The 25023-nt window shown below is 36.1% G+C and overlaps 1 protein-coding gene across 2 annotated transcripts in view; it reads left to right on the plus strand.

Moving 5' to 3' along the window:
* Positions 1-25023, plus strand: part of NELL2 (neural EGFL like 2) — a 601925-nt gene that overhangs the window by 137551 nt on the left and 439351 nt on the right. For both annotated transcript variants that reach the window (XM_082422567.1, XM_082422566.1), the window contains 3 exons: positions 4802-4893; positions 8041-8143; positions 14797-14925. In XM_082422567.1, coding sequence (XP_082278693.1) covers positions 4802-4893; positions 8041-8143; positions 14797-14925 — 324 coding nt within the window. The remainder of the gene's footprint in view (positions 1-4801; positions 4894-8040; positions 8144-14796; positions 14926-25023) is intronic.

A 25023-nucleotide genomic window follows, 5' to 3' on the forward strand; every position in this document is an offset into this window, starting at 1 on the left:
ATTTGGTACATAACTCTCTGCCTTTTCGTCTTGTCTATCTTTCTGTGAATGTGGTTTTTGTTCCACAGGCTACAGGATTGTAGTTCTTCTTGCTCTGCTGCCTGCCCTCTGTGTTGTATCATTTTTAAAAGTGTTGATACCAGTCAGGAAATTTAGTGTAGACTCATGTATTTTCAATCCAGTAATAAAAAGAATCTAAATATGTAGCGACTGAGGAAATGTTTAGAAGTGAAATATATGTCTTTTTGCTTTTATATTCTAAAATATTGTTAGATAGATTTGGATAATTTTTTCTACAAAGGTTTGCAGAAGTTGATTTAGATCTCATTAGAGGGATCTCCATTTTCTATCTTTGCATTAATGAGCAATAAATCATGATTTTAATGTGTAACTTACAGCTTTTAGAGTTTTACTGGCTTGTTTCCCTTATCCATTTCTCAATCTGTTCTATAAATTCCTTTTCAGCTTTTTACAACTGAAGACTCAAATTTGCATCTGTAGCATTTTCTGTCTTCTTATTTCTTGTTAATTGTTAAAGTAGAGGAGAGGTTAAGTGAAAATAATTCACATTAATTGCTTTTTCAGATTTCTCATAATTATGGTGCTATTAACTATGTAATTAGTGATATTTAATATAGCCTTGGTAAAACATATATACCAATTGTTATAGCATCCTATTGAATTTCCCCAAGTTCTAGTTAATTTCTCTCCCTCTGGCTGAATAGGCTGTTCATTGGACAGCTCTGAGTGACATAATTCACACGATATGAACGGTACCCCCTGGTGTGTGTGTTTGTGAGTGTGTGTGTGTGTATATGTGTATATGAGAGTCATAGTGAATATGCATTTGACATTGGTTAATATTAATAACTTAAGAGTAGCAGTAGTGCTATGGGTTAGTCTGACTGCATGGGGGCTTAGCTTCTTAGTCTGCAAGGGCATAAGACTGTATCAATGAATTAATACCCTTCCCCCTAGAGGCTTCATTACCTTCGAATATGTACATGTAATATACTCAATAAATCACTTAGCGTAGATCTCTGAAAATGCAGCCTAGTTGGCATAATTCTGCTTTAAGCTGGTAAATGATTTGGACATAGGAATCCAGAGTTATGTCACAAGAAACTTATTGCTATATATGCACACACCAGCAAACACAGACACAGACCCCCAAAATAGGAAAGAAATGAAGCTTCTGTCTATGAACTTGTGAATGCAGCTGAATTGAAGAAGAAATCAACACAGCAAAATGATTATTCCTTTGTTGTTTTGTTGAGGAAGTGATTTCTTATACTCTGCTGGGGAAGGGTAAGCAGGGAGGTGCAGTTCAGTTAGGGAATTCTAGAGACTTTCTTGCAGTCAGTGTGGTAGCCACAGTGATCATTTTTATCTCTGAGACTTTGTCCCTGATACCTGCAGGGGCTAGCCTTGGTTAAAATCAGGGCAACACCTAATCTGCTTCCTCTCCTCTGTTTTAACACTTGATCTGCCCAGTTCCTTCATTTTGCCTTCTCCTTGCTTATGGATCTCATTTTGATAAGCTATCTGGATTTTTCTTTAAAATAGAGTTGTATTTTTTAAATGTCTCAATTTTCCCTCTTCAAAATTTATTTGTACTCTGTTCCATTCTCTCATGCTCTTCTAAGCAACCTGTCCTTGTAAACTATTTCTCTTCATGGTCTAAATTGAATTACTGTGATAGCCACCAGTGCTGGGGGTTGGTTATTCTTTCTCCTGGGCACCCCACGCACCCCACCTGTCCTTCCCTGCCCTACTCTGTACCCCAGGAGCTGGACTTCTGCAGACTGTATCACCCTGGTCTCCTTGCCAGATGGCTTTGGGTAGGGTTTGCCAATGAGATGCACTGGCAGGAAATCGTAAGGCCAGAGGAGAGAGAGTTGGCCGTGTTTCTTCCCTGCTCCTTCCCTGCACCAGGCTGGGTTTCTGGTGGTACCTGTGTCTCTCATGATTTTGGCTCCCACTGGGCTGACTCTCCTTCATTACTCTGGCTCACTGTGGGCTCCAATAAAACCATTTCCTCTCCCTGTTCCTTAACCCTAGGGTGACGATGACTTGTCGCTATTGCCAGAGTCCGGGTCCTTCTCCAGCCCTTGTTTCCTCAGCTTTGATCCAGTGGCCCCCCCAGTTTACCACTTGGTCTCCTGTGTTTACATGTCACTTATGAATTTCTCAGTTATAGCACTTAAGCTTGGCTTTTAGTATAGTTAATTGTGTACGAGTCTGTCTTCTCACCTTAGTAGTGAGGGGTCGAAACATGTCTCTTTCATCTTTGAATCCTAGTACCTAGCAGACTACCTGGCATGTTAGCAGGAGCTCAGTACATATTTGTTAAATGTATCAACAAAGTAATACGACTTTTACTCCTGCAGTCTACTTCTATGTCCCAGAGCCATCCTTATGGATTTTCAAGATTCCTTGTAGTATTTTTTAGGAATGATTAGGAATATATACATATATATGTATATATGTATGTATATATGTATATATTTCTGAGTTTCTTAACATTTTTCCCCTAAAAAACCTAGGGAAGGCATACCCTGATGGTATTACTAGGTATTTAGAGTAAACTTCAGAATTATGGAGAATCACAGCAACTGATCAATAAAGAAACGAGACAAAAATCATTCACTTTGGGTTCTCTCTAAGCCAAATTCACCCTGTTTGTGCTGATTGCTTGAAAGGAAATGAAGCAGTTGTGATCTCATTCGTTTTGTGCTTCTCGCTCTGCCAAGCTCCATTTGGTGCCCTATTGTCTCACAAGTTGCCTATTTGAGTCTTTGGAATTAAGAGTTTAGAGAAGAAGGTCCATCTGCTCTGCATGAATATTAAATTATCATAAGACTTTGTATAAGGAGAATTTACCCTTGTGTTTTTACAGTGTTTCCTTTTCCCTCTGCTCTAAGAAAGACTTGGAACATCAGTTTTTTTGCTTCAACATACCCTTGGACTTGAATAGACTGCAGTTATCGAGTTGTATAATATAATAGGCTTAGGAACCTTTGAATGGCAGGTGCTGAATAGAAGAAGGTTTTATTTATTCTCCTTATCTCATAAAATGTGGTACTTAAGTATAATTGAACATGCCATAAGCCAGATCTTGGTATTTTGAGGTTATTGAATCTCATAAGAAAAAACAAAGCACAATCTTAAAAATTACACGTTGGAGAGAGACATTTTACAATCAATCAGGTTCATTAAGTAAATGCACATGCTATTGTAATTCATATATGATAGATAGTATGCAACTGACAACTCCCTAGTTTCATTTTGAATATTCATGAGTGAGCAAGCTTCAACCAGCTTTTAAGTAATATAATTTATGCAAGTAAGTTGTATTCCCTTCCAACAACCTCCAAAACTTTAAAATCAATTTGCCAGTAATATATATTATGTAGTGAAATTTGTTAATAAAAGCTGAGTAAGGAGATCAGTTGAAGGATGGCATTTTTAAAATGTGCATGCTTTCCATTATTTAAATGTACACCTTTTAAATAATCAGTTAACTTTTGTGCAAAGATGAAAGTTGGCTTAAATATGAATATTTGTACAACCATATATATATTCAATATTATTAATAGAATATGTCTAATTTCTTTGTTATAAATTTTTTTAGGCAATGTGATACTTTTAAAGATAATGGGATATATAAATTCTGAAGAGGGACTTTATTCTAACTCACACAATGGAATTAAAAGGAAATGTACATACCCCTTTTGTAAAATCCATGTAGTTAAAATTAAAAATTGGATTTAGTAAATAGGGCTAACAAACTGCTTGAATTTTTTTCCTATCAGATGACTGCTTCTTCTGGTCTTTTGAAATGATTAGCTTGGGTTTATCTAGAAGTAATGCAGCTCCAAAGATCTACAATATTGAGTGTCCTTTGAAAGGAAAACCGTACAAATCTGTGAAAACAAAAGTTGGTTCAGAGTCTTAGAATGGAGGGCTAATAAGCCCTAGAAGGATACTGAAAGTTAAGCTTAATTAGCTTCAGGGTAACTCTGTCTCTGTTTAGGTGATGAGTCAACATGGGTAGTGGGAAACATTCATTTCAAAACAAGCAAGCAGTTTCCATTGGCTAAATGTTTGCTGTGAATTGTAAATATTTTGAAAGTCTCAAAAAAATTCTTTGATACTTTGTATGCATTTTCACTCATTAAAAATGTTTTTGCCACTGAGTCTGAAGTTCTATCTTAAAATTTTATTTAATTGTGATGGAAGCAAGGCAGGCCCAGATTAAGACCTTTCAACATCTTAAATATGGTGCCTTAACCCGCATGTACTTACAAATAAAATGATACTAACCCATAAAACATAACATTTACATGTATGTACTGGAATTAAAATAGTTTCTTTCTAATTTTCTGTTTTAAAATTCTGTAATGGTATATAAAAATGAACTTTTCTCATATTTGTGTTGCCCCTGATTTGTAGCTGCTTTGAGCACCTGCTTAATATGCCCTGAAGTGGGACATCATCTAACAGGCAAGTAATTGGCTTTGAGTCTGCTTATCAGCACTCCTTTTTCAGAGTTTAATTCTGACTTGCCGTTGCCCCTTATCCTTTTTGTACCTTATTTTACTCTCTGAACTTAATGGGAATGAAAATAACTTGAGCCTACATGTGCCTTATATTGGGTTGAATTTAGGTTTACAGTTACTCAAACACCTTGAAAAGTCACAAGGACATGTGAAATATTGTGGCAAAATGATCTGAACACCTGTAAGCTATTTTTCTTAATGAAACATTTAAAAAATATATATATTTTTTTACTCCAAAGCTATATGCCAATTTCATGGACGAACCTACTTTGACGGAGAAAGAAATACGGTCTACTCCTCTTCTGGAGTATGTGTTCTCTATGAGTGCAAGGTAAGGAAGCTCTTCATGTGTGTTTCAAAATTCTTACAGTTACATGAACACAGTAAATGTTCCTTTAAAAATCTCACCCTTGTAATGCCTTTAAAACTTCTAAGGCAAAGAGAAAATTTAAGAAATTTAAGATGATAATTATAGCTCAAATGTATAGAAATTCTCATTGTTTTTGCCATCATGTAAATTAGTGGTTGTAAAATAATTTTCCCAACAAATAAAAACACTCTTTTGTCAAATTAAAGTTTTATGAAGTTGTCTTATATTTTCCAAATACAAATCAACTCCTTGTTTGCTGTTTTGAAGAAAATGTATTAGATAAAATTAGACTCAGCCTGTTCTCACTCTTGCTTTTGACTCGTAATGAATATCACTCAGTCCAATTAAAATCAGAACAAAATTTACCTAATAAAAATCAGCTGTTGGATGGAGATGAGGCTGATATTGATCTTAATTCCTTTGGGAGGAATCTTTTAAATAATTTTAAGGGGAATGCTTTATAAATGTGCTCTTGACGTATGCTTCTGAAGCAAACATGATTCATTTTAAGTCTGCTTCTTGACCTACTAATTGAAAAACTAAATATGTTTCATAACACTTTTCACATTTACCTTTTATAAACTATGATTTTATATTCCTTGACCATAATGTTATATTTCAAGCCATATTCTATCTAAAGGAAACTGTCTACATATAAAGTTTCTGCTTTAGGGTTCATTTACATTTGATCCTTAATTTTCTTCTTCACATGCCTCCTGTACATGGTTTGTGGGGATGATTTAGTATGTATAGATTATTTAGAAAAGTAAGATAAGTGACTTACTCTGCTGGCAATAAACTGTGAGCATTCATATGATTAAGTGTTGGGGAAAGAAAAATCCTCAGAATTTTGCCAAGATAAGTTGAATCTGAAAAATCCAGCTGTATACCTCATGCGTCTTAAGTTGGAAGACATTTGGGATAAGCAAGTCAGAGACATAAAGATGCAAAACTGTGACAGATTTGGTTTCTAGAACATGAAAGCTCTGATTTGTTCATGTCCATTATTAGGTATTCTAGCTGCTTCTTTTGGCTTTAAATCAGCTCTCCCATGATGTAGGTTACCATCTTAAAGTTAAGGGAGCTGGGGCATAGGAACATTAACACAATTGCTGAAGCTGTATTTCAAGATGGATTTTTCTCCGTCAGCATCCCTTCACCAATGCTGTTTTGAGTGGAGCAGGTCCCACTGTAGATATAAAGATTGGAAGGCTTGGAGTGAGATCTAGCAACACCAAGGAAATCAGAGAAATTTTACTTCAAGGAAGGTGGAAAACTTTTGTCAGCTGGTTTCTAAGTAAACTCTAACTTTGAAATATCAACCCTAAATCTGAAAATTATGAGGGCATTTGAAGATTCTCCACTTGTGTGTGTGTGTGTGTTCTTTTCATTTGACAAGTGTATTCCATAATACTGATAATTATGATTTAAAATTTACTGAGATAGTTTCCTACTTGATTTTAAAATACCTATAGAGTGATTTTATTTTAAATTCGGTTTGTGAGAAGTCTGTATATAGGCAACTCTGCAGGTGCTTAATAAATATTGGGTGAATGAATAAATGTTACCATTTATTTGCTCAAACAAAAGAAATCACTTCCTACCCTCTAACGCTGTGCTGTCCAGTAGAAATATGATGCAAGCCACACATGTGATTTTTATTTGGGCTAAATTTTCTGTATTCAACCCCATATATCCAAAATATTATCATTTCTAATGTAATCAATATAAAATTCTTAATGAAATATTTTACATTATTTTATCATACGAAGTCATCAAAATCTTGTAGCTAGTGGCTATGGATTCTACAGCACAGCTCTACCAGAATTTCATAAGCTTTTGTATTCTTCACTAAATTCTTGACATTAAGGACTCCCATTGTTTTTTCTCCCTTAAGGCCCCTGAGCTATTTTACATAATTGTCATCTCTCTCAGGCTTCCATTTTCTGGGCTGTCAATTCTAGTCCTTCTTTGTTCCTTTATTGTCAGTTTTGTGGCCTTGAAAATGTGTCCTGGGGGGTCTGTGAGTTTCATAGTAACACAGTAAAATACTGTGGTCCTGAAAATAAGATTATCAGAATGGATATTACCATCAAACCAAAGGAAGGATAGCGTTTGACTCCACAGTATACATGTCTTCTGACACTTTCTTTCTTTTTTTCCCTGCCACTATGGTGACTTGGAGAAAGTCCTTTCCATCGATAAGCCAGGAAGAGGGAGATATTGAAATTATGATTTCTTCAATAAAAGCAGTACTTATAGAAATGATATCTAAAAAGCTAAGCTATTGAGCAGTATTAAATTGGAAGCCTTCAAGTTCCAACGGTTATTTTATTACTTATGTATTGGTAAGCATAGTATAAGAGTTAATGACCCTCGCTCTTAAAGAGACTGGAGGTTGACAGTATAGAAGCAAAATGTTTGCTTCAAGGGCAGTGCTGTCACATTTATCAGAAAAGTGTTCTGTTCTGTATTTTGGTTTCTCTTTGAGAAGAGTTTTATCTACTTTGGTGGCTAGAACTATAATCGTTTTACATTGACTTATTCATTCAGGAAAATTTTTCGATTGCTTATTATATGCTAGGAAAAATGCAAGACATTCATGCTCAAGAGACATAAATCCTGCCCTCATTTTCCTTATAGTTTTGTGAGAGATCCCCAATATTCCTCACCACACTCACTTGGGGTAATCTATAATAGTTTAGGAAACTTTGAAATGAGAATGTTAAAAAAGCCCGTGTTTTATTTATTGTTTTTTCCAAAGTGAGCTATTGATGGAATTCAAGCCGTGTCTTTGCCACAGTTGTCATCTGGATGTGCAAATATGTTGTAAACTACCAGAATCTTCAGGATCACTCTGGTGTTTGGAAATTGAAGGCATGGCTGCAGTGTGGCTTGCTTCCGTTCCCAGAGCTGCTTGCCCATTTGAAAGGCTTTCCAGTTGTCATTTAATGTCATTTTGCAAGTGAGTGTGTGACCTGTGCAGAGGTTCTCAGGGTGAACATTTTACTCTCATGTTCGAAGAAATTTCTTGGATGCCGGATCTGGAAACTTCTGAGTTATTCCTAGTTAAGAGCTTTGAAGCTTTTATTTTCTGTTGTCTGACAGGACCAGACCATGAAGCTGGTTGAGAGTTCAGGCTGTCCAGCCCTGGATTGTCCAGAGTCTCATCAGATTACCTTGTCTCATAGCTGTTGCAAAGTTTGTAAAGGTAAGGCTTTTCTGTAAAATAAAATGTCTGTGCATGAGTCATTCCAAGAGGCTAGTTCAACTGACAGGAAATAGAACTTTTTATAATCAAGTTATTTGCAAAGACTATCGAATTAAAATCGAGATGCTCCCATGCATTTCTGCAGGGTGTATTGTACCTGTCTCAAGCTCTGGGTTTCTATACTTCTCTCTGTGTACTTGTTCTGAGTCAGCATGGCATTGTTGAAAACATTTACACAACAGTGTTGAGTTATTTTATTGTTTCTTTTTTTTGCTGGGGGTGGGGGGGGATTTCCTTTCTTTTCTCCTCAGTCTGTTTTTATAATTGTCTGAGCATAACTCCCATGTTGTTCAAATCCCTCTCTTCACAATTCCACTCTCCTTCACTGATAGGCTTCTATACTACCAAGAAGAGAGAGGCCATCAGACATGCATTGCTTGTTCTGTGTTGCCTCTGTGATGATAAGCCTATGACCAATAAGTAGAAGGAACTTAGATTTTTAGTTCAATATAAGAAAACAGTAAAACTTGAGGTATTCAGAAATGCAGTGGACTGCCCAGGAGGCAGTGAGTTGCCCATCACTAAAGATTCTTAAACTTGGTATTTTGTTATAGATTTAAGTATTAAACTAAAGGATTAATTATATGGAATTTTTATGTTCCCTACCAATCATGAAATTATATGTGCCTTCTTGTGTTATCCTGAAATTATGTGTTTGTGAATCTATCTCCTTCATTGGATTTTGCACCTTGAGGGCAGGGCTGGGTCTTTATATTCATCTCTATATTCTTAATACCTAGTATGACACCTGGGATGTAGTTGAGGCTCATAACTCATGTAGTTGGTACTGTATAACAGTGCCTTAAATGAGCTACTAGCACTTGTTTTAATAATAGCCTTTATTGGTGCAAAGTAAAACTTAAATGGAAAAAAGTAAGAAAAAGAAACTTTATAAAACATATAACATTTTGTTTCCTTTTAATCTCATCTATTAAAAAGGAAACAGAAGATCCCTCTCTCCCATTTTTAGGAGGGTGGTACAGTTTTTTCATTTTCTTTTTAGCTACTTCTTCCATCCATTCAATTAAGACGGCCTGATTGCATCCATTTCTTTTTAAAGAGCCTTAATACATTACCAAAAGCAAGTTAAGAACGGAAAAGCTAGCTACAAAACTGGTTACATTTAAATTGCCTATAGTTTTAAAAATTAATATGTTTACACAGCCCACTCAAAATATCAATACAATGACAAAATATACCGTGACCTACACCCCCTCCACCTGATATCCTGATATCATTGATATGTGGCCAGCCAGAGCCAGAACCAAACTCAGGTTTGGCTTCTCATTGCTCAGAAGTCAATGTTCTAGAGACAAGGATTGGTGGAAAAAGAAAGATGTATTATTCAGGAAGCCGGCAACCTGGGAAGATGGTGGACTAGTGTCCCCAAAACCATCTCCGAGTTGCCAGTTAGGGGACAAGAGTTTGTAAAGGAAAAGTTTCAGAGGTGTGCAGTAGGGGGCTATGTGTGGAGCAGCACAATCTGCTTCGATAATCACCTTGAAATTGGTGGTGCAGTGGTCTGGTCCGAGTCACCTTGATGGTGTAGGGAGAGCAGTTAATCTGTAGCTGCAGGCTTGAAATGTCCTGTAGTTCCTGGAATTTCTCAAGCATGCAGAAGGTTATTCTTTAAGCATTTAATCATATTATAGCTTATTCAGGCCTAGGTCATAGGTTTTTCTCAAAATGGAACTGGGGCTTCCAATATGGAGTTGCCTTCGCGAAGGCAGAAGCTCAAATCCCTTTTCCTAATTCCTGAATAAGTGTTTCAGAGCCAGATTTCAGATACATGGGATGGAGCCTTGGTATCACCTTAAAAAGCACTCTTCAATAAATTATTTTACTCAGCCTGGATTGAGAACCTCTGGTTTAGAACTGAAACTGAAATTGGACAAGTTGGCCTTTCTTGAAACATTTAGCACCATTTAAAATAAAGGTTACTTCCATTTCTGACTTCAAATAAATAAACAAATGAGTCCTCCTGGCATTCTCTGACTTTTAAACTAAAAAACGTCAAGTTTTTAAAGGCTTAAATTTTGAGTCAACTCCTACACACATATTGTGACAAATTCATTTGTAGTAAGGTTGGCCTCCAGTTTCCAGGCCTGTCTGCCTAGTGCTAAAGATACTGTGTTCACATCTGAAAAACTAAGTTGTTCCACAACAGTTAGTAAATATTCCCTGAGGGCAGAGCATGAGATTAAATTGTTGACCTTTCCACTGGAGGCTCGGCCAGTGGTTGGAAACCAAGCTGTGCACCGAAATAAGGCTCCAGATTTCTAGGCACCAAGTCAAATCCAGCCAGGGCTGTTTTCTAGGTACCCTGCTGTCTTCCATTGTAGCAGCTCAGGAACAGTGTAGCAGGAATGTTCTTCTCACTTTTTTCATATCTGAGAGCTCTTTCAAGGAAGCTTATGACAAATTACAATATGACAGAGACTTCATGATACAGTGAGGACTCTGACTTAGAAAGGTACAGAAATAACGTGAAACTATATGTTTTCATATCTCAGCCCTTCCCATTCTTCTTCTCCTCCCTTGGCCGCCCCTTTCTCTGCTTACAGACCATCAAGTCCTATTCACTGGATGCCCAACTTTAATTTAGCATTGACTTTGTCGTGCCTTACAATTAGGAGTGATAGAGGCACCGTGTGCATAAGGCTGAGTGAGTGTAGATTCTTTGCACCCAACTTCTGGACAATTCATAGTTTCCCACATCATTCAATTACACATTCATGATTCTTGTTATCTGTGTACCACAAATAACATTATTTAGTTAATTTTTAATGTCTACTGTTAGTCAACTCATTCTGTGAAAATTTAGTTTTATTCCTATGCAGTGGTATCCATGAAATAATGGGATTATTTGTTAGATTCATGTATTTTTTTATACACATTTAAAGAATTCCATTGCTATCAGTACTGTTTTTTTAAATGTTCATCCATGCACGTGAACTACCTTTTGGGAAAAATCAGGATTATCCATCATCTCGCAGATGATACTGATATGAGTTAGTATTCTTTCAGGTACAAGTGATAGAACACCCAATCCAACTGACTTAAGCAAACAGTGGAATACATGGCCCCAGTGAGTGGCTTGACTCAGATCTCAAATCTCGCCCCTTTGCATCTTTCTGTTTGTCTCCTCTGAGGTGGCCTTATTTTCAGACTCTATGTGTTCCCTGACATTCTTATGCGCACGTTATTATGATACTCAAGTAGGTGGAAGAGAAAGTTCAATATCCTCGTGAGTTGAACAAAGGTCCCAGAATTGAGTTTCAATTATCTGCATTAACCTGAACTGCATCATTTGCTCAGACCTGAAGAAATTACTATGTCCAAGCCAGTGGGATGCATTGATTGGTGTGGCCTTAACCAGTGGGCAGTGTAGTCCATTTTCCTGTAAGCACCTAGGCTAACAGTAGACGTGAAGAGTTCATCCCAGGTATGACTAGGTTTTTGTTTTGTTTTGGTTTTTTCCACAAAAAGGAGGAATAGACACCTGTAAGGCAAAACCAACAAATATTCACCTCAAAACTATTGCATTCTCTTTCTCCTGGTTATTATGAATAACATTTATTTATATTGTTCTTATGCATAATCTTTTGTATCTGACCCTTCCTTACCCTTTTGTATCCTCAGTCATAGAGAAATGCTTATTAATATTTTATGGAAAGATCTAGTACACTTAATGAAAGAATCTCATGTAAATTTGGAAAGCTTAAAAGGAATAGAAAACTTGGTATCCTTGAGGTTAAAACCCAAAGGAGGAAATAAAAGAAAGACCTGATTGTATTAGATCATTAATCTATCCATTTATAGCAAATATTTGAATTTTCTCCTATGATAGGTATCTCAACACATTTGGTTTGTGGCTTATCAGTAATACTCTAATTGCTTTAATTATTAACAAATGCTATACTATTACACTTTTACATAGATGATCTCATTTGAACCTTTTGCAAGGTAGATATTATCCTAATTTTACAGGTGAGAAAAGCTGAAGGTTTAGAAAGGTTAATTAACTTACACAGCTAGTAATTTACACAGCCAGTAAGTGCTAGAGATCAGATGTAAATCCAGGTCTTTCAACTCCAAAAACCAAGCACAGATGAGTAGGAATGCGGCTATAATGGTGGTAGGACTATGGTTTATTGCCAACTCATACTCTGATTTTTTTTGAAGTTCTTCCCTATAGATTGGAAACAAGCCCCTTTAACTGAGTCTGAATTTTCTAACCATCAGTAGTTAACCTTTTAACCTTGGCATTTTTGAATCTAAGCAGTAAAACAACCAATAGATTCAATCAACTTATTTGTTGAAAGGCTAAATCAAAATAGCTATCTGACATTGTTTAGAGTAAATTAGTATTTGACACAATTTTCAGTTTTCAAGTCTCCAGGTTAATTTAAAAAACTCATCTGATGAAAAGTGAGGTACTCCCTAACTGAACCTAAAACAATGAAAAGTAGAATCATACTGTTATCTTATAGTTAGGAAATTCTTGCAGCAATTAAACACTGTATGGTGAGCGTGTGCATGATATTTGATGCTGAGATGAGGGGGTCTTACCATTACTTATAGAGACCGGAAATGGATTGTAATAGAGGAGGCTTACGGCATAGACAGTGACAGCATGGATTGGACAGAGTCTGAAAAATAGAAGAGAAAATGCATCAAAATGAAGGGTTGAAAGATAGTTTTGAAAAATATAAACTTACGAAAGAAAAGTAAAAGTGCATCAGGAACAGTTCCTGTTCTTAGTCACTGCTCTCTAAAAGTTGTTTGAAGCATTACAGGTAAACTTGTACAGATTTAGCGCTGTGTTAAAACATGGTCTCTTAATTCTCTGTGTATCTTAAGGAGTGGGCCAGTTTTTTTTAGTAACATTGTTTTAATTTAGAATAAATATAAAGTGATTTTTTGGAACATTTTCATTTTAGGTTGATGATGTGCTGAGCTATTGGGGTAGAGAATGAGGATGACTTTTTAGCTGAAATTATCCCTCATCAGGCATTGTAAAAAGACACTGGAATACATTTTAAGAAATATGGTCTCAATTTAGCTACTTAAAGAAGGAAATAAAAAGACCCAAGGAGAAAACATTTTTAACTTTTCCTTTCCTTAAGAGTGGACCTTTTACTTCTAAATTTTCAGCCTTAATCATGAGAATTTAGATTGTGAAGAATCTTGTCAAGAAAAGTTGTCAAGTGATTTCAGTGCTGTTATTGACTATATATTTTTCCAATCTTCATACACTCTGTTCTATTTTATTTTATTTCTGTAGAAATCACTAATTCTTTTGATTTTTCCTATCCTTTTTAAATGTATCACTGTATTTTGAGAGCCTCACCCTTCCTAAGGCTTATTAAATTGTACAAACACTATTTTACTATACATTGTAGTTGCATTTCATGGGATATTTGTTTTAACTCTGGGTCAATATTCAACATAGTCCTTATGGGCACAAACCAATTGGAATGGACATCAACCATTGTGCTGAACCAGAGTATAACTTTTGGCTGTGGTATAGCTTAGTTCACCCTTTCACTGAATCACAGCACTGTATGCTAATTTGATAACAAGATGAGTGTAGAACTTACATCTTCATGATTTGCTCAAGTAAAAGTCTTTTCTTGCATGTAAGCAGATGAGTTTATTCTGAGCTACATGAAATGTATTCTTCTAGACCTCTTTCCTTTTATGCATGGTGAAAGGTAATTCATTAGACGGTGTAAAACGAGACAGAAAATTTATGCATCAAGCAATTTGAAAATTGTTTGAATGATGTATAATCATATAATTTCCATTAAATATGGATTCCAGTGTTCCAGTTTTTTATTTCAGCATCTTGGATGATCTTTGAACAGGGATTCACACAGGAAAAAGAGATTCGAGAAATTACACGATTGGTGTCACTGTTTATGAAATGTTCCATTTTTCTTTCCTCTACATAAAGACTCTGGAATCTGTGAAATCTTCATAATTCATAAAAACTTTCTTTTTCTTTTGAGTGGGCATACTTTGTCTTGCAGATTTCCTGAGAAAATTAGATTAAAGTGATGTGATTTTTTTTACACATTTAGAGTTTTGTGGGGTTTTTTAAGGATGCCAAGTTGTCTGTTTCATTTCTTAAATACATGATGTGCACATCCCATCTGGCTTGGTCTGTATTACTCATAGTTATTGACAGTGTTCAATCACTAATTCTCAGATCACTTTCCTTCCTCACTCTGTTGTCTTCTATATTGTAAATCTTCATTTTGTACTCCAAGAATCTTTCTTTGTTTCCAATATTTGGAGGGCTGTAATTGGAATATTAGGGACTAGAGATAGCATTTATAAAGTCAGAAATAGAGGAGACTTCAAGAAGGAATTAACTGAGTTAACTTCAAGAAGGAATTAATTGAGTTAAACACACTCAAAAACTTTTTAGTACACATAACATATGGTCCTATAAACATTGGATGAAGATATCCACTTAATTGTTTAGAGAAATATAGCTTCTAAATCAAAGAAAGATTTTAAGGAGACAAAGTTTATTTGCTTTGTTATGATTTTATTTACCCTAATAAGTTTCTTTTTTCTTGTAGGTTATGACTTTTGTTCTGAAAGGCATAACTGCATGGAGAATTCTGTCTGCAGAAATCTGAATGACAGGGCCGTTTGTAGCTGTCGAGATGGTTTTAGGGCTCTTCGAGAGGACAATGCCTACTGTGAAGGTAATCCTTGTAATGATGTGTAGCTTGGCTGTATAAATTTCCTAGGATTACTGCATGCAAAATTTATTAATTTCCCAGGTCGTCAAGTTGATGGGCCCATTAAAAGCAGTGAATTTAATCTGAAGCATATTAATCAGCTAAAAATAATTATCTTTCAAATTAAAGTTTTTCAGCTATCTGCTACATGTCAGACTAATCAGTTAATATGGCTGGGTTTCTTGAATTAGGACAATGCTTCCACTGTGAAATTGCCTTCTTTTTTTCATAATTAGATATTCAGGTAGTTCACACATTGACATGATTACTGTGGCTTGCAGTAAGAATTGTAGTCACATTTTTTCCGACAATGTTGTATAACAAAGACAGTCAATTAACAGGAAGATAAAGTGCCCAGCACCATTTCTGTTTGCTACTGTCAGTAATCTCAGTGGTTGTATTCACGCTCTGTGGTATTTAGTAAATAGCTCCAGTGGAGAAAATAGTTTCCTAGTTATTTTTAAAATCTTAACTAATATCCCAGGTGGTTTATTGTCTCATTGAAACAGTCCAAATACAGTGATGAGGCATTCACAAATACTGTGGCTTTGACTGTTCGGGAAGACCCTAGAAGTCCATGAGATGTAGTAATTTATAATTTCCCCAAGGCACACATTTGAATCATTCTCATTCATTGTGTGACTAGCTAGTGGGTCTTGCAAGTAAGAACACTGATATGGTGGTATTTGGGCACTTGGACAGTTTTGGACTTACCCTTTCCAGATGTCAAGAATGTGCCATCAGTCCTTAGAGATCGTGTTTAGCTACATGATGATTTACTGGCCCTTGGGAAACCCATTTCTTTTGTTTCCCTCAGGTTTCAATAGATTTTCTCTGCCTTAAAAATTGGTATTCACTTTTTAAATTGACCTTTTTTTTCTCAGTGTATTCCTTTAAATGCTTCTGATTCAGTCCTAAAGAGACCATTCTATTTTTGCCAAAAGAAAGACATATAAACTTCCCTTCCCCATTCATAAGTAGATTTTATTTAAAATTCCTCATTTTGAAAGGTTTTATATTAGAAATGAATTTAAAGTAACAGTAAAATAATGTATTTTTCATTAATATTTGGGATCTCTAATATGTAATAAGTTCCACTGATATTGTTAATGTGTGTAACATGAAATCACATGATATAAATTCATACGATACCTCTTCTTGAATCTTAATCTTATGATAATTATTCATATTTTGAGCTGCTTCTTTTTGTTGTTGTTAAGTATATTCACTCTTGTAATAAATATTTAGTGAGCACCTACTGTGTACCAAGCACTTTTCTAGGCACTGGGTAGTAAATGGTGAATAAGACTGATAAGGTTCCAGTGCTCAGGAGCTAACATTCAAGGGAGAAGACAGAGAATAAGTGGGTAACTTAGAAGTAGAGAAGGCAATTTAAGGTAGTAATGAATAATAGGAAGAAAGTTAAACAGGATGATGTGATAGAAATCGATTGGGGATTAATTTAGATGAGATGGTCAAGGAAAGCCTCTGGGTTTGGGGTTGGGAGGGGATTGACAGTTGAATTGAGACTTGATGATAGGGAAGTAACATGGAAAGATCTGCAACAGAGCATTCCAACTAGAAGGAATAGCAAGTAGATAGTCCCTAAGTGGTAACTAGCTTGGATGTTCTAGAAACAGAAAAAAGGATAATGTGATGGAGCAGATGAGGCAGTTAAGATGCAATTGGAGAATTAGGTAGGGGCCAGGTAATGTAGGGAGGCTGTAAGTATTTTAGATTCATCTAGTGATATGTACAGACTTGTATCAAAAAAGATAGCTGTGGCTGCAAGGTGTTAGATGAACTCTGGGGTTGGATGTGGTCAGAAGAACAGAAGTGTAAACAGGAAGACCAGTTGGAAGGCTATTGCAGAAGCCTAAGCAAAGCTGTTGATGGCCTGAATTAAGAGAGTGGTAAGAGAGATAAAGAGAAGGAGCATATTCACATATGTTTTGGAAGTAGAGCCAACAATGATTGCTGATAATTTACTGTAGAGGAGAATTGAAGAGTGATAAATGGGAGTCAAGGTTTTGATTTTGAGCGGCACATGGATGATGTTGCCATTTATTGAGACAGGAAAGAGTTCAAGGCAAGAGGCCAGAAATTTAGATTATTTATCAATACAACCTGTTGAAAATTGATTTAATTGTAAAGACTAGATCTCTGTTTTTATCTACACATTTATCTGTAGTGCAAATTGGCAGCTGTTTTCTATTCTGAATGGATCATACTGAAAAATGGTTTGTAAATTTCCTCATGTTATTTATTTTTCATTTAAGGAAGTAATCTTCAAAAGTTAAAATAATGGAAAAACTTGTTGGTCTATTATAGGGATCTTGAATTTTTTATACATGAGTACTTCTAGTGTATCTTTTGTTATTCATGTTAACAGATTCTGCAGTATTCTGATCAAATTTGATTTTCTTTTTCATTTTGTTTTATTGCTGTTGCTAATAATTTTTTATTGAAATATAATTGACTTACATATTATATTAGTTTCAGATGTACAACATAGTAATTTGATATTTGGATACATTACAAAATGACCAGCATGATAAGTCTAGTTACCATCTGTCACAATATAAAGTTATTACAATATTATTGACTATATTACCTATGCTTTATGTTACATCCCAAGACTTATTTATTTTATAACTGGAGGCTTGTACCTCTAAATAACCCTCACCTATTTCTCTAATCCACCAACCCCCTTCCCCTCTGGCACCCACCAGTTTGTTCTCTGTTTATCTGAGTCTGTTTCTCTTTCATTATATTTGTTCACTTGTTTTGTTTTTTAGATTTGACATATAAGTGAAATCATATGGTATTTCTGTTTCTTTGTCTGACTTATTTCAATTAGCATAATACCCTCTTGGTCCATCCATGTTCTCACAAACGCAAGATTTCATTCTTTTTATGGCAGAGTAATATTCCATTGTATATATATATACCACATCTTATACATCCTTTCATCTATCGATGGGCCCTTAGGGTGCTTTCATATCTCAGCTATTTTGAATAATGCTGCAATGAACATAGGGGTGCATATATCTTTTTGAATTAGTGTTTTTGTTTTCTTTGGAAAAATACCCAGAAGTGGAATTGATGGATCTTATGGTAGTTCTATTTTTAATTTTTTGAAGAACCTCCATACTGTCATCCATAGTGACTATATCAATTTAGATTCCCACCAACAGTGCACAAGCATTCCCTTTTATCCACACCCTTGCCAACACTTGTTATATGTTGTCTTTTTGATGATAGCCATTCTAACAGGTGTGAGGTGATATTTCATTATAGTTTTGATTTGCATTTCCCTGATGACTAGTGATGTTGAGCATCTTTTCATGTGCGTCTTGGTCATATGTGTGTCTTCTTTAGAAAAATGTCTATTAAGATCCTTTGCCCATTTTTTAATCAGGTTGTTAGTTTTCTTGATGTCATTATAAGTTCTTTGTATATTTTGGATATTAACCTCTCATTAGATATATCATTTGAAAATATCTTCTCCCATTAAGTAGGCTGCCTTTTCTTTTGTTGATAGTTTCCTTTGCTCTGCAAAAGCTTTTTAGTTTGATGCAGTCCCATTTGTATGTTTTTGCTTTTCTTTCTCTTGCCTAAGAAGACAGATCCAAAAAGTTATTTCAAAGACTGATGTCAAAGAGTGTACTCCCTATGTTTTCTTCTAGGAGTTTTATGGTTTCAGGTATTACATTTAAATCTTTAATCCGTTTTGAGTTTATTTTTATATGGTGTGAGAAAGTACTCAGTTTGATTCTTTTGCATGTAGCTATCCAGTTTTCCCAACACCATGTATTGAAGAGGCTATCCTTCCCCTTTGTATATTCTTGCCTCCTTTTTCATAGATTAATTGACCACATAAGTTTGGTTTTATTTCTGGGCTTTCTCTTTTTTTTTTTTTTAACATCTTTATTGGAGTATAATTGCTTTACAATGGTGTGTTAGTTTCTGCTTTATAACAAAGTGAATCAGTTATACATACACATATGTCCCCATATCTCTTCCCTCTTGCATCTCCCTCCCTCCCACCCTCCCTATCCCACCCCTCTAGGTGGTCACAAAGCACCGAACTGATCTCCCTGTGCTATGCGGCTGCTTCACACTAGCTATCTATTTTACATTTGGTAGTGTATATATGCCCATGCCACTCTCTTTGTCCCAGCTTACCCTTCCCCCTCCCCATATCCTCAAGTCCATTCTCTAGTAGGTCTGTGTCTTTATACCTGGCTCGCCCCTAGGTTCTTCATGACCATTTTTTTTTTCTAGATTCCATATATATGTGTTAGTATATGGTATTTGTTTTTCTCTTTCTGACTTACGGCACTCTGTATGACAGACTCTAAGTCCATCCACCTCACTACAAATAACTCAATTTCGTTTCCTTTTATAGCTGAGTAATATTCCATTGTATATATGTGCCACATCTTCTTTACCCATTTATCTGTTGATGGACACTTAGGTTGCTCCCATGTCCTGGCTATTGTAAATAGAGCTGCGATGAACATTGTCGTGCATGACTGTTTTTGAATTATGGCTTTCTCTGGGTATATGCCCAGTAGTGGGATTGCTGGGTCGTATGGTAGTTCTATTTTTAGTTTTTTAAGGAAACTACGTATTGTTCTTCATACTGGCTGTATCAATTTACATTCCCCCCAACAGTGCAAGAGGGTTCCTTTTTCTCCACACCCTCTCCAGCATTTATTGTTTATGGATTTTTTGATGATGGCCATTCTGACTGCTGTGAGATGATATCTCAATGTAGTTTTGATTTGCCTTTCTCTAATGATTAATGATGTTGAGCATTCTTTCATGTGTTTTTTGGCCATCTGTATGTCTTCTTTGGAGAAATGTCTATTTAGGTCTTCTGCCCATTTTTGGATTGGGTTGTTTGTCTTTTTGATATTGAGCTGCATGAGCTGCTTGTAAATTTTGGAGATTAATCCTTTGTCAGTTACTTCATTAGCAAATATTTGCTCCTATTCTGAGGGTTGTCTTTTCGTCTTGTTTATGGTTTCCTTTGCTGTGCAAAAGCTTTTAAGTTTCATTAGATCCCATTTGTTTATTTTTGTTTTTATTTCCATTTCTCTTGGAGGTGGGTCAAAAAGGATCTTGCAGTGATATATGTCATAGAGTGTTCTGCCTATGTTTTCCTCTAAGAGTTTGATAGTGTCTGGCCTTACATTTAGGTCTCTAATCCATTTTGAGTTTATTTTTGTGTATGGTGTTAGGGGGTGTTCTAATTTCATTCTTTTCCATGTAGCAGTCCAGTTTTCCCAGCACCACTTATTGAAGAGGTTGTCATTTCTCCACTCTATATTCTTGCCTCCTTTATCAAAGATAAGGTGACCATATGTGTGTGGGTTCATTTCTGGGCTTTCTATCCTGTTCCATTGATCTATATTTCTATTTTTGTGCCACTACCATACTGTTTTGATTACTGTTGCTTTGTAGTACAGTATGAAGTCAGGGAGCCTGATTACTCCAGCTCCGTTTTTCTTTCTCAAGATTGCTTTGACTATTCGGGGTCTTTTGTGTTTCCATACAAATTGTGAAATTTTTTGTTCTAGTTCTGTGAAAAATGCCTGTGGTAGTTTGATAGGGATTGCATTGAATCTGTAGATTGCTTTGGGTAGTAGAGTCATTTTCACAATGTTGATTCTTCCAATCCAAGAACATGGTATATCTCTCCATCTATTTGTATCATCTTTAATTTCTTTCATCAGTGTCTTATAATTTTCTGCGTACAGGTCTTTTGTCTCCTTAGGTAGGTTTATTCCTAGATATTTTACTCTTTTCGTTGCAATGGTAAACGGGAGTGTTTTCTTAATTTCACTTTCAGATTTTTCATCATTAGTGTATAGAAATGCAAGAGATTTCTGTGCATTAATTTTGTATCCTGCTACTTTACCAAATTCATTGATTAGCTCTAGTAGTTTTCTGGTGGCATCTTTAGGATTCTCTATGTATAGTATCATGTCATCTGCAAACAGTGACAGCTTTACTTCTTCTTTTCCGATTTGGATTCCTTTTATTTCTTTTTCTTCTCTGATTGCTGTGGCTAACATTTCCAAAACTATGTTGAATAATAGTGGTGAGAGTGGGCAACCTTGTCTTGTTCCTGATCTTAGTGGAAATGGTTTCAGTTTTTCACCATTGAGGACAATGTTGGTTGTGGGTTTGTCATATATGGCCTTTATTATGTTGAGGAAAGTTCCCTCTATGCCTACTTTCTAGAGGGTTTTTATCATAAATGGGTGTTGAATTTTGTCGAAAGCTTTCTCTGAATCTATTGAGATGATCATATGGTTTTTCTCCTTCAAATTGTTAATATGGTGTATCATGTTGGTTGATTTGTGTATATTGAAGAATCTTTGCATTCCTGGGATAAAGCGTACTTGATCATGGTGTATGATCCTTTTAATGTGCCTTTGGATTCTGTTTGCTAGTATTTTGTTGAGGATTTTTGCATCTATGCTCATCAGTGATATTGGCCTGTAGTTTTCTTTTTTTGTGACATCTTTGTCTGGTTTTGGGATCAGGGTGATGGTGGCCTCATAGAACGAGTTTGGGAGTGTTCCTCCCTCTGCTATATTTTGGAAGAGTTTGAGAAGCATAGGTGATAGCTCTTCTCTAAATGTTTGATAGAATTCACCTGTGAAGCCATCTGGTCCTGGGCTTTCGTTTGTTGGAAGATTTTTTTTGTTTTAATTTACTGATTTAGTTTTGGCTGTGTTGGGTCTTCGTTTCTGTGCAAGGGCTTTCTCCAGTTGCGGCGAGCGGGGGCCACTCTTCATCGCGGTGCGCAGGCCTCTCACTATCGCGGTCTCTCTTGTTGCTTAGCACAGGCTCCAGACACGCAGGCTCAGTAGTTGTGGCTCACGGGCCTAGTTGCTCCACGGCATGTGGGATCTTCCCAGACCAGGGCTCGAACCCGTGTCCCTTGCATTGGCAGGCAGATTCTCAACCACTGCGCCACCAGGGAAGCCCCTGTTGGAAGATTTTTAACCACAGTTTCAATTTCAGTGCTTGTAATTGTTCTGTTCATATTTTCTCTTTCTTCCTGGTTCAGTCTTGGAAGCTTGTGCATTTGTAAGAATTTGTCCATTTCTTCAAAGTTTTCCATTTTATTGGCATGTAGTAATCTCTCATGAGCCTTTGTATTTCTGCAGTGTCAGTTGTTACTTCTCCTTTTTCATTTCTAATTCTGTTGATTTGAGTCTTCTCCCTTTTTTTCTTGATGAGTCTGGCTAATGGTTTATTGATTTTGTTTATCTTCTCAAAGAACCAGCTTTTAGTTTTATTTATCTTTGCTCTCATTTCCTTCATTTCTGTTTCATTTATTTCTGCTCAGATCTTTATGATTTCTTTCCTTCTGTTAACTTTGGGTTTTATTTTTGTTCTTATTTCTCTAATTGCTTTAGGTGTAAGGTTAGGTTGTTTATTTGAGATGTTTCTTGTTTCTTAATGTAGGATTGTATTGCTATAAACTTCCGTCTTAGAACTGTTTATGCTGCATCCCATAGGTGTTGGGTCATCGTGTTTTCATTGTCATTTGTTTCTAGATATTTTCTGATTTCCTCTTTGATTTCTTCAGTGATCTCTTGGTTATTAAGTAGTGTATTGTTTAGCCTCCATGTGTTTGTATTTTTTACACATTTTTTCCAGTAATTGATATCTGGTCTCATAGCGTTGTGGTCCGAAAAGATACTTGATATGATTTCAATTTTCTTAAATTTACCAAGGCTTGATTTGTGACCCAAGATATGATCTTTCCTGGAGAATGTTCCATGAGCACTTGAGAAGAATGTGTATTCTGTTGTTTTTGGATGGAATGTCCTATATATATCAATTAAGTCCATCTTGTTTAATGTATCATTTAAAGCTTGTGTTTCCTTATTTATTTTCATTTTGGATGATCTGTCCATTGGTGATAGTGGGGTGTTAAAGTCCCCTATTATTATTGTGTTACTGTCGATTTCCCCTTTTATGGCTGTTAAAATTTGCCTTATGTTTTGAGGTACTCCTGTGTTGGGTGCATAACTATTTACAATTATTATATCTTCTTCTTTGATTGATACCCTGTAATCATTATGTAGTGTCCTTCTTTGTCTCTTGTTACATTCTTTATTTTGAAGTTTATTTTGTCTGATATGAGAATTGTGACTCCAGCTTTCTTTTGATTTCCATTTGTATGCAATATCTTTTTCTATCCCCTCACATTCAGTCTTATGTGTCCCTAGGTCTGAAGTGGGTCTCTTGTAGACAGCATATTTACGGGTCTTGTTTTTGTAGTCATTCAGCCAGTCTGTGTCTTTTGGTTTGAGCATTTATTCCGTTTACATTTAAGTTAATTATTGATATGTATGCTCCTATTATCATTTTCTTAATTGTTTTGGGTTTGTTATTGTAGGTCTTTTCCTTCTCTTGTGTTTCCTGCCTAGAGAAGTTCCTTTAGCATTTGTTGTAGAGCTGGTTTGGTGGTGCTGAATTCTTAGCTTTTGCTTGTCTGTAAAGATTTTAATTTCTCCGTCAAATCTGAATGAGATCCTTGCTCGGTAGAGTAATGTTGGCTGTAGGTTTTTCTCCTTCATCACTTTAAATATGTCCTGCCACTCCCTTCTGGCTTGCAGAGTTTCTGCTGAAAGATCAGCTGTTAACCTTATGGGGATTCCCTTGTGTGTTATTTGGTTTTTTTTCCCTTGCTGCTTTTAATATTTTTTCTTTGTATTTAATTTTTGATAGTTCGATTAATATGTGTCTTGGCATGTTTCTCCTTGGATTTATCCTGTATGGGACTGTCTGTGCTTCCTGGACTCGATTAACTATTTCCTTTCCCATATTAGGGAAGTTTTCAACTATAATCTCTTCAAATATTTTCTCAGTCCCTTTCTTTTTTTCTTCTTCTTCTGGGACCCCTATAATTCGAATGTTGGTGCATTTAATGTTGTCCCAGTGGTCTCTGAGAGTGTCCTCAGTTCTTTTCATTCTTTTTTCTTTATTCTGCTCTGCAGTAGTTATTTCCACTATTTTATCTTCCAGGTCACTTATCCGTTCTTCTGCCTCAGTTATTCTGCTATTGATCCCTTCTAGATAATTTTTAATTTCATTTAGTGTGTTGTTCATCACTATTTGTTTGGTCTTTAGTTCTTCTAGGTCCTTGTTAAACCTTTCTTGTATTTTCTCCATTCTATTTCTAAGATTTTGGATCATCTTTACTATCATTATTCTGATCTCTTTTTCAGGTAGACTGCCTATTTCCTCTCATTTGTTTGGTCTGGTGGGTTTCTGCCTTGCTCCTTCATCTGCTGTGTGTTTCTCTGTCTTCTCATTTTGCTTATCTTACTGTGTTTGGGGTCTCCCTTTTGCCAGCTGCAGGTTCCTAGTTCCTGTTGTTTTTGGTGTCTGCCCCCAGTCGCTAAGGTTGATTCAGTGGGTTGTGTAGGCTTCCTGGTGGAGGGGACTGGTGCCTGTGTTCTGGTGGATGAGGCTGGATCTTGTCTTTCTGGTGGGCAGGTCCACGTCTGATGGTGTGTTTTGGGGTGTCTGTGGCCTCATTATGATTTTAGGCAGCCTCTCTGCTAATGGATGGGGTTCTGTTCCTGTCTTGCTAGTTGTCTGGCATAGCGTGTCCAGCACTGTAGCTTGCTGTTCATTGAGTGGAGCAGAGTCTTGGCGTTGAGATGGACATCTCTGGGAGATTTTCACTGTTTGATACTACGTGGAGCTGGGAGGTCTCTTGTGGACCAGTGTCCTCAACTTTGCTCTCCCACCTCAGAAGCACAGCCCTGATGCCTGGCTGGAGCAGCAAGAGTCTGTCATCCCCATGGCTCAGAATAAAAGGGTGAAAAGAAAGAGAGAGAGAGAGGGAGGGAGGGAGAGAGAGAGAAAGAAAGAGGAAGATACAATAAAATAAAATAAAGTAAAATAAAATAAAATAATTAAAATAAAAAATAAAAATAATTATTAAAAGAAAATTTTTTTAGCTAATAAAAGAACAAAAAAAAAGAAAGAAAGAAAGAAAGAAGAGAGCAACCAAACCAA

This window comes from Balaenoptera physalus (assembly GCF_965194825.1).
Source record: "Balaenoptera physalus genome assembly, chromosome: 13".
NCBI lineage: Eukaryota > Metazoa > Chordata > Mammalia > Artiodactyla > Balaenopteridae > Balaenoptera > Balaenoptera physalus.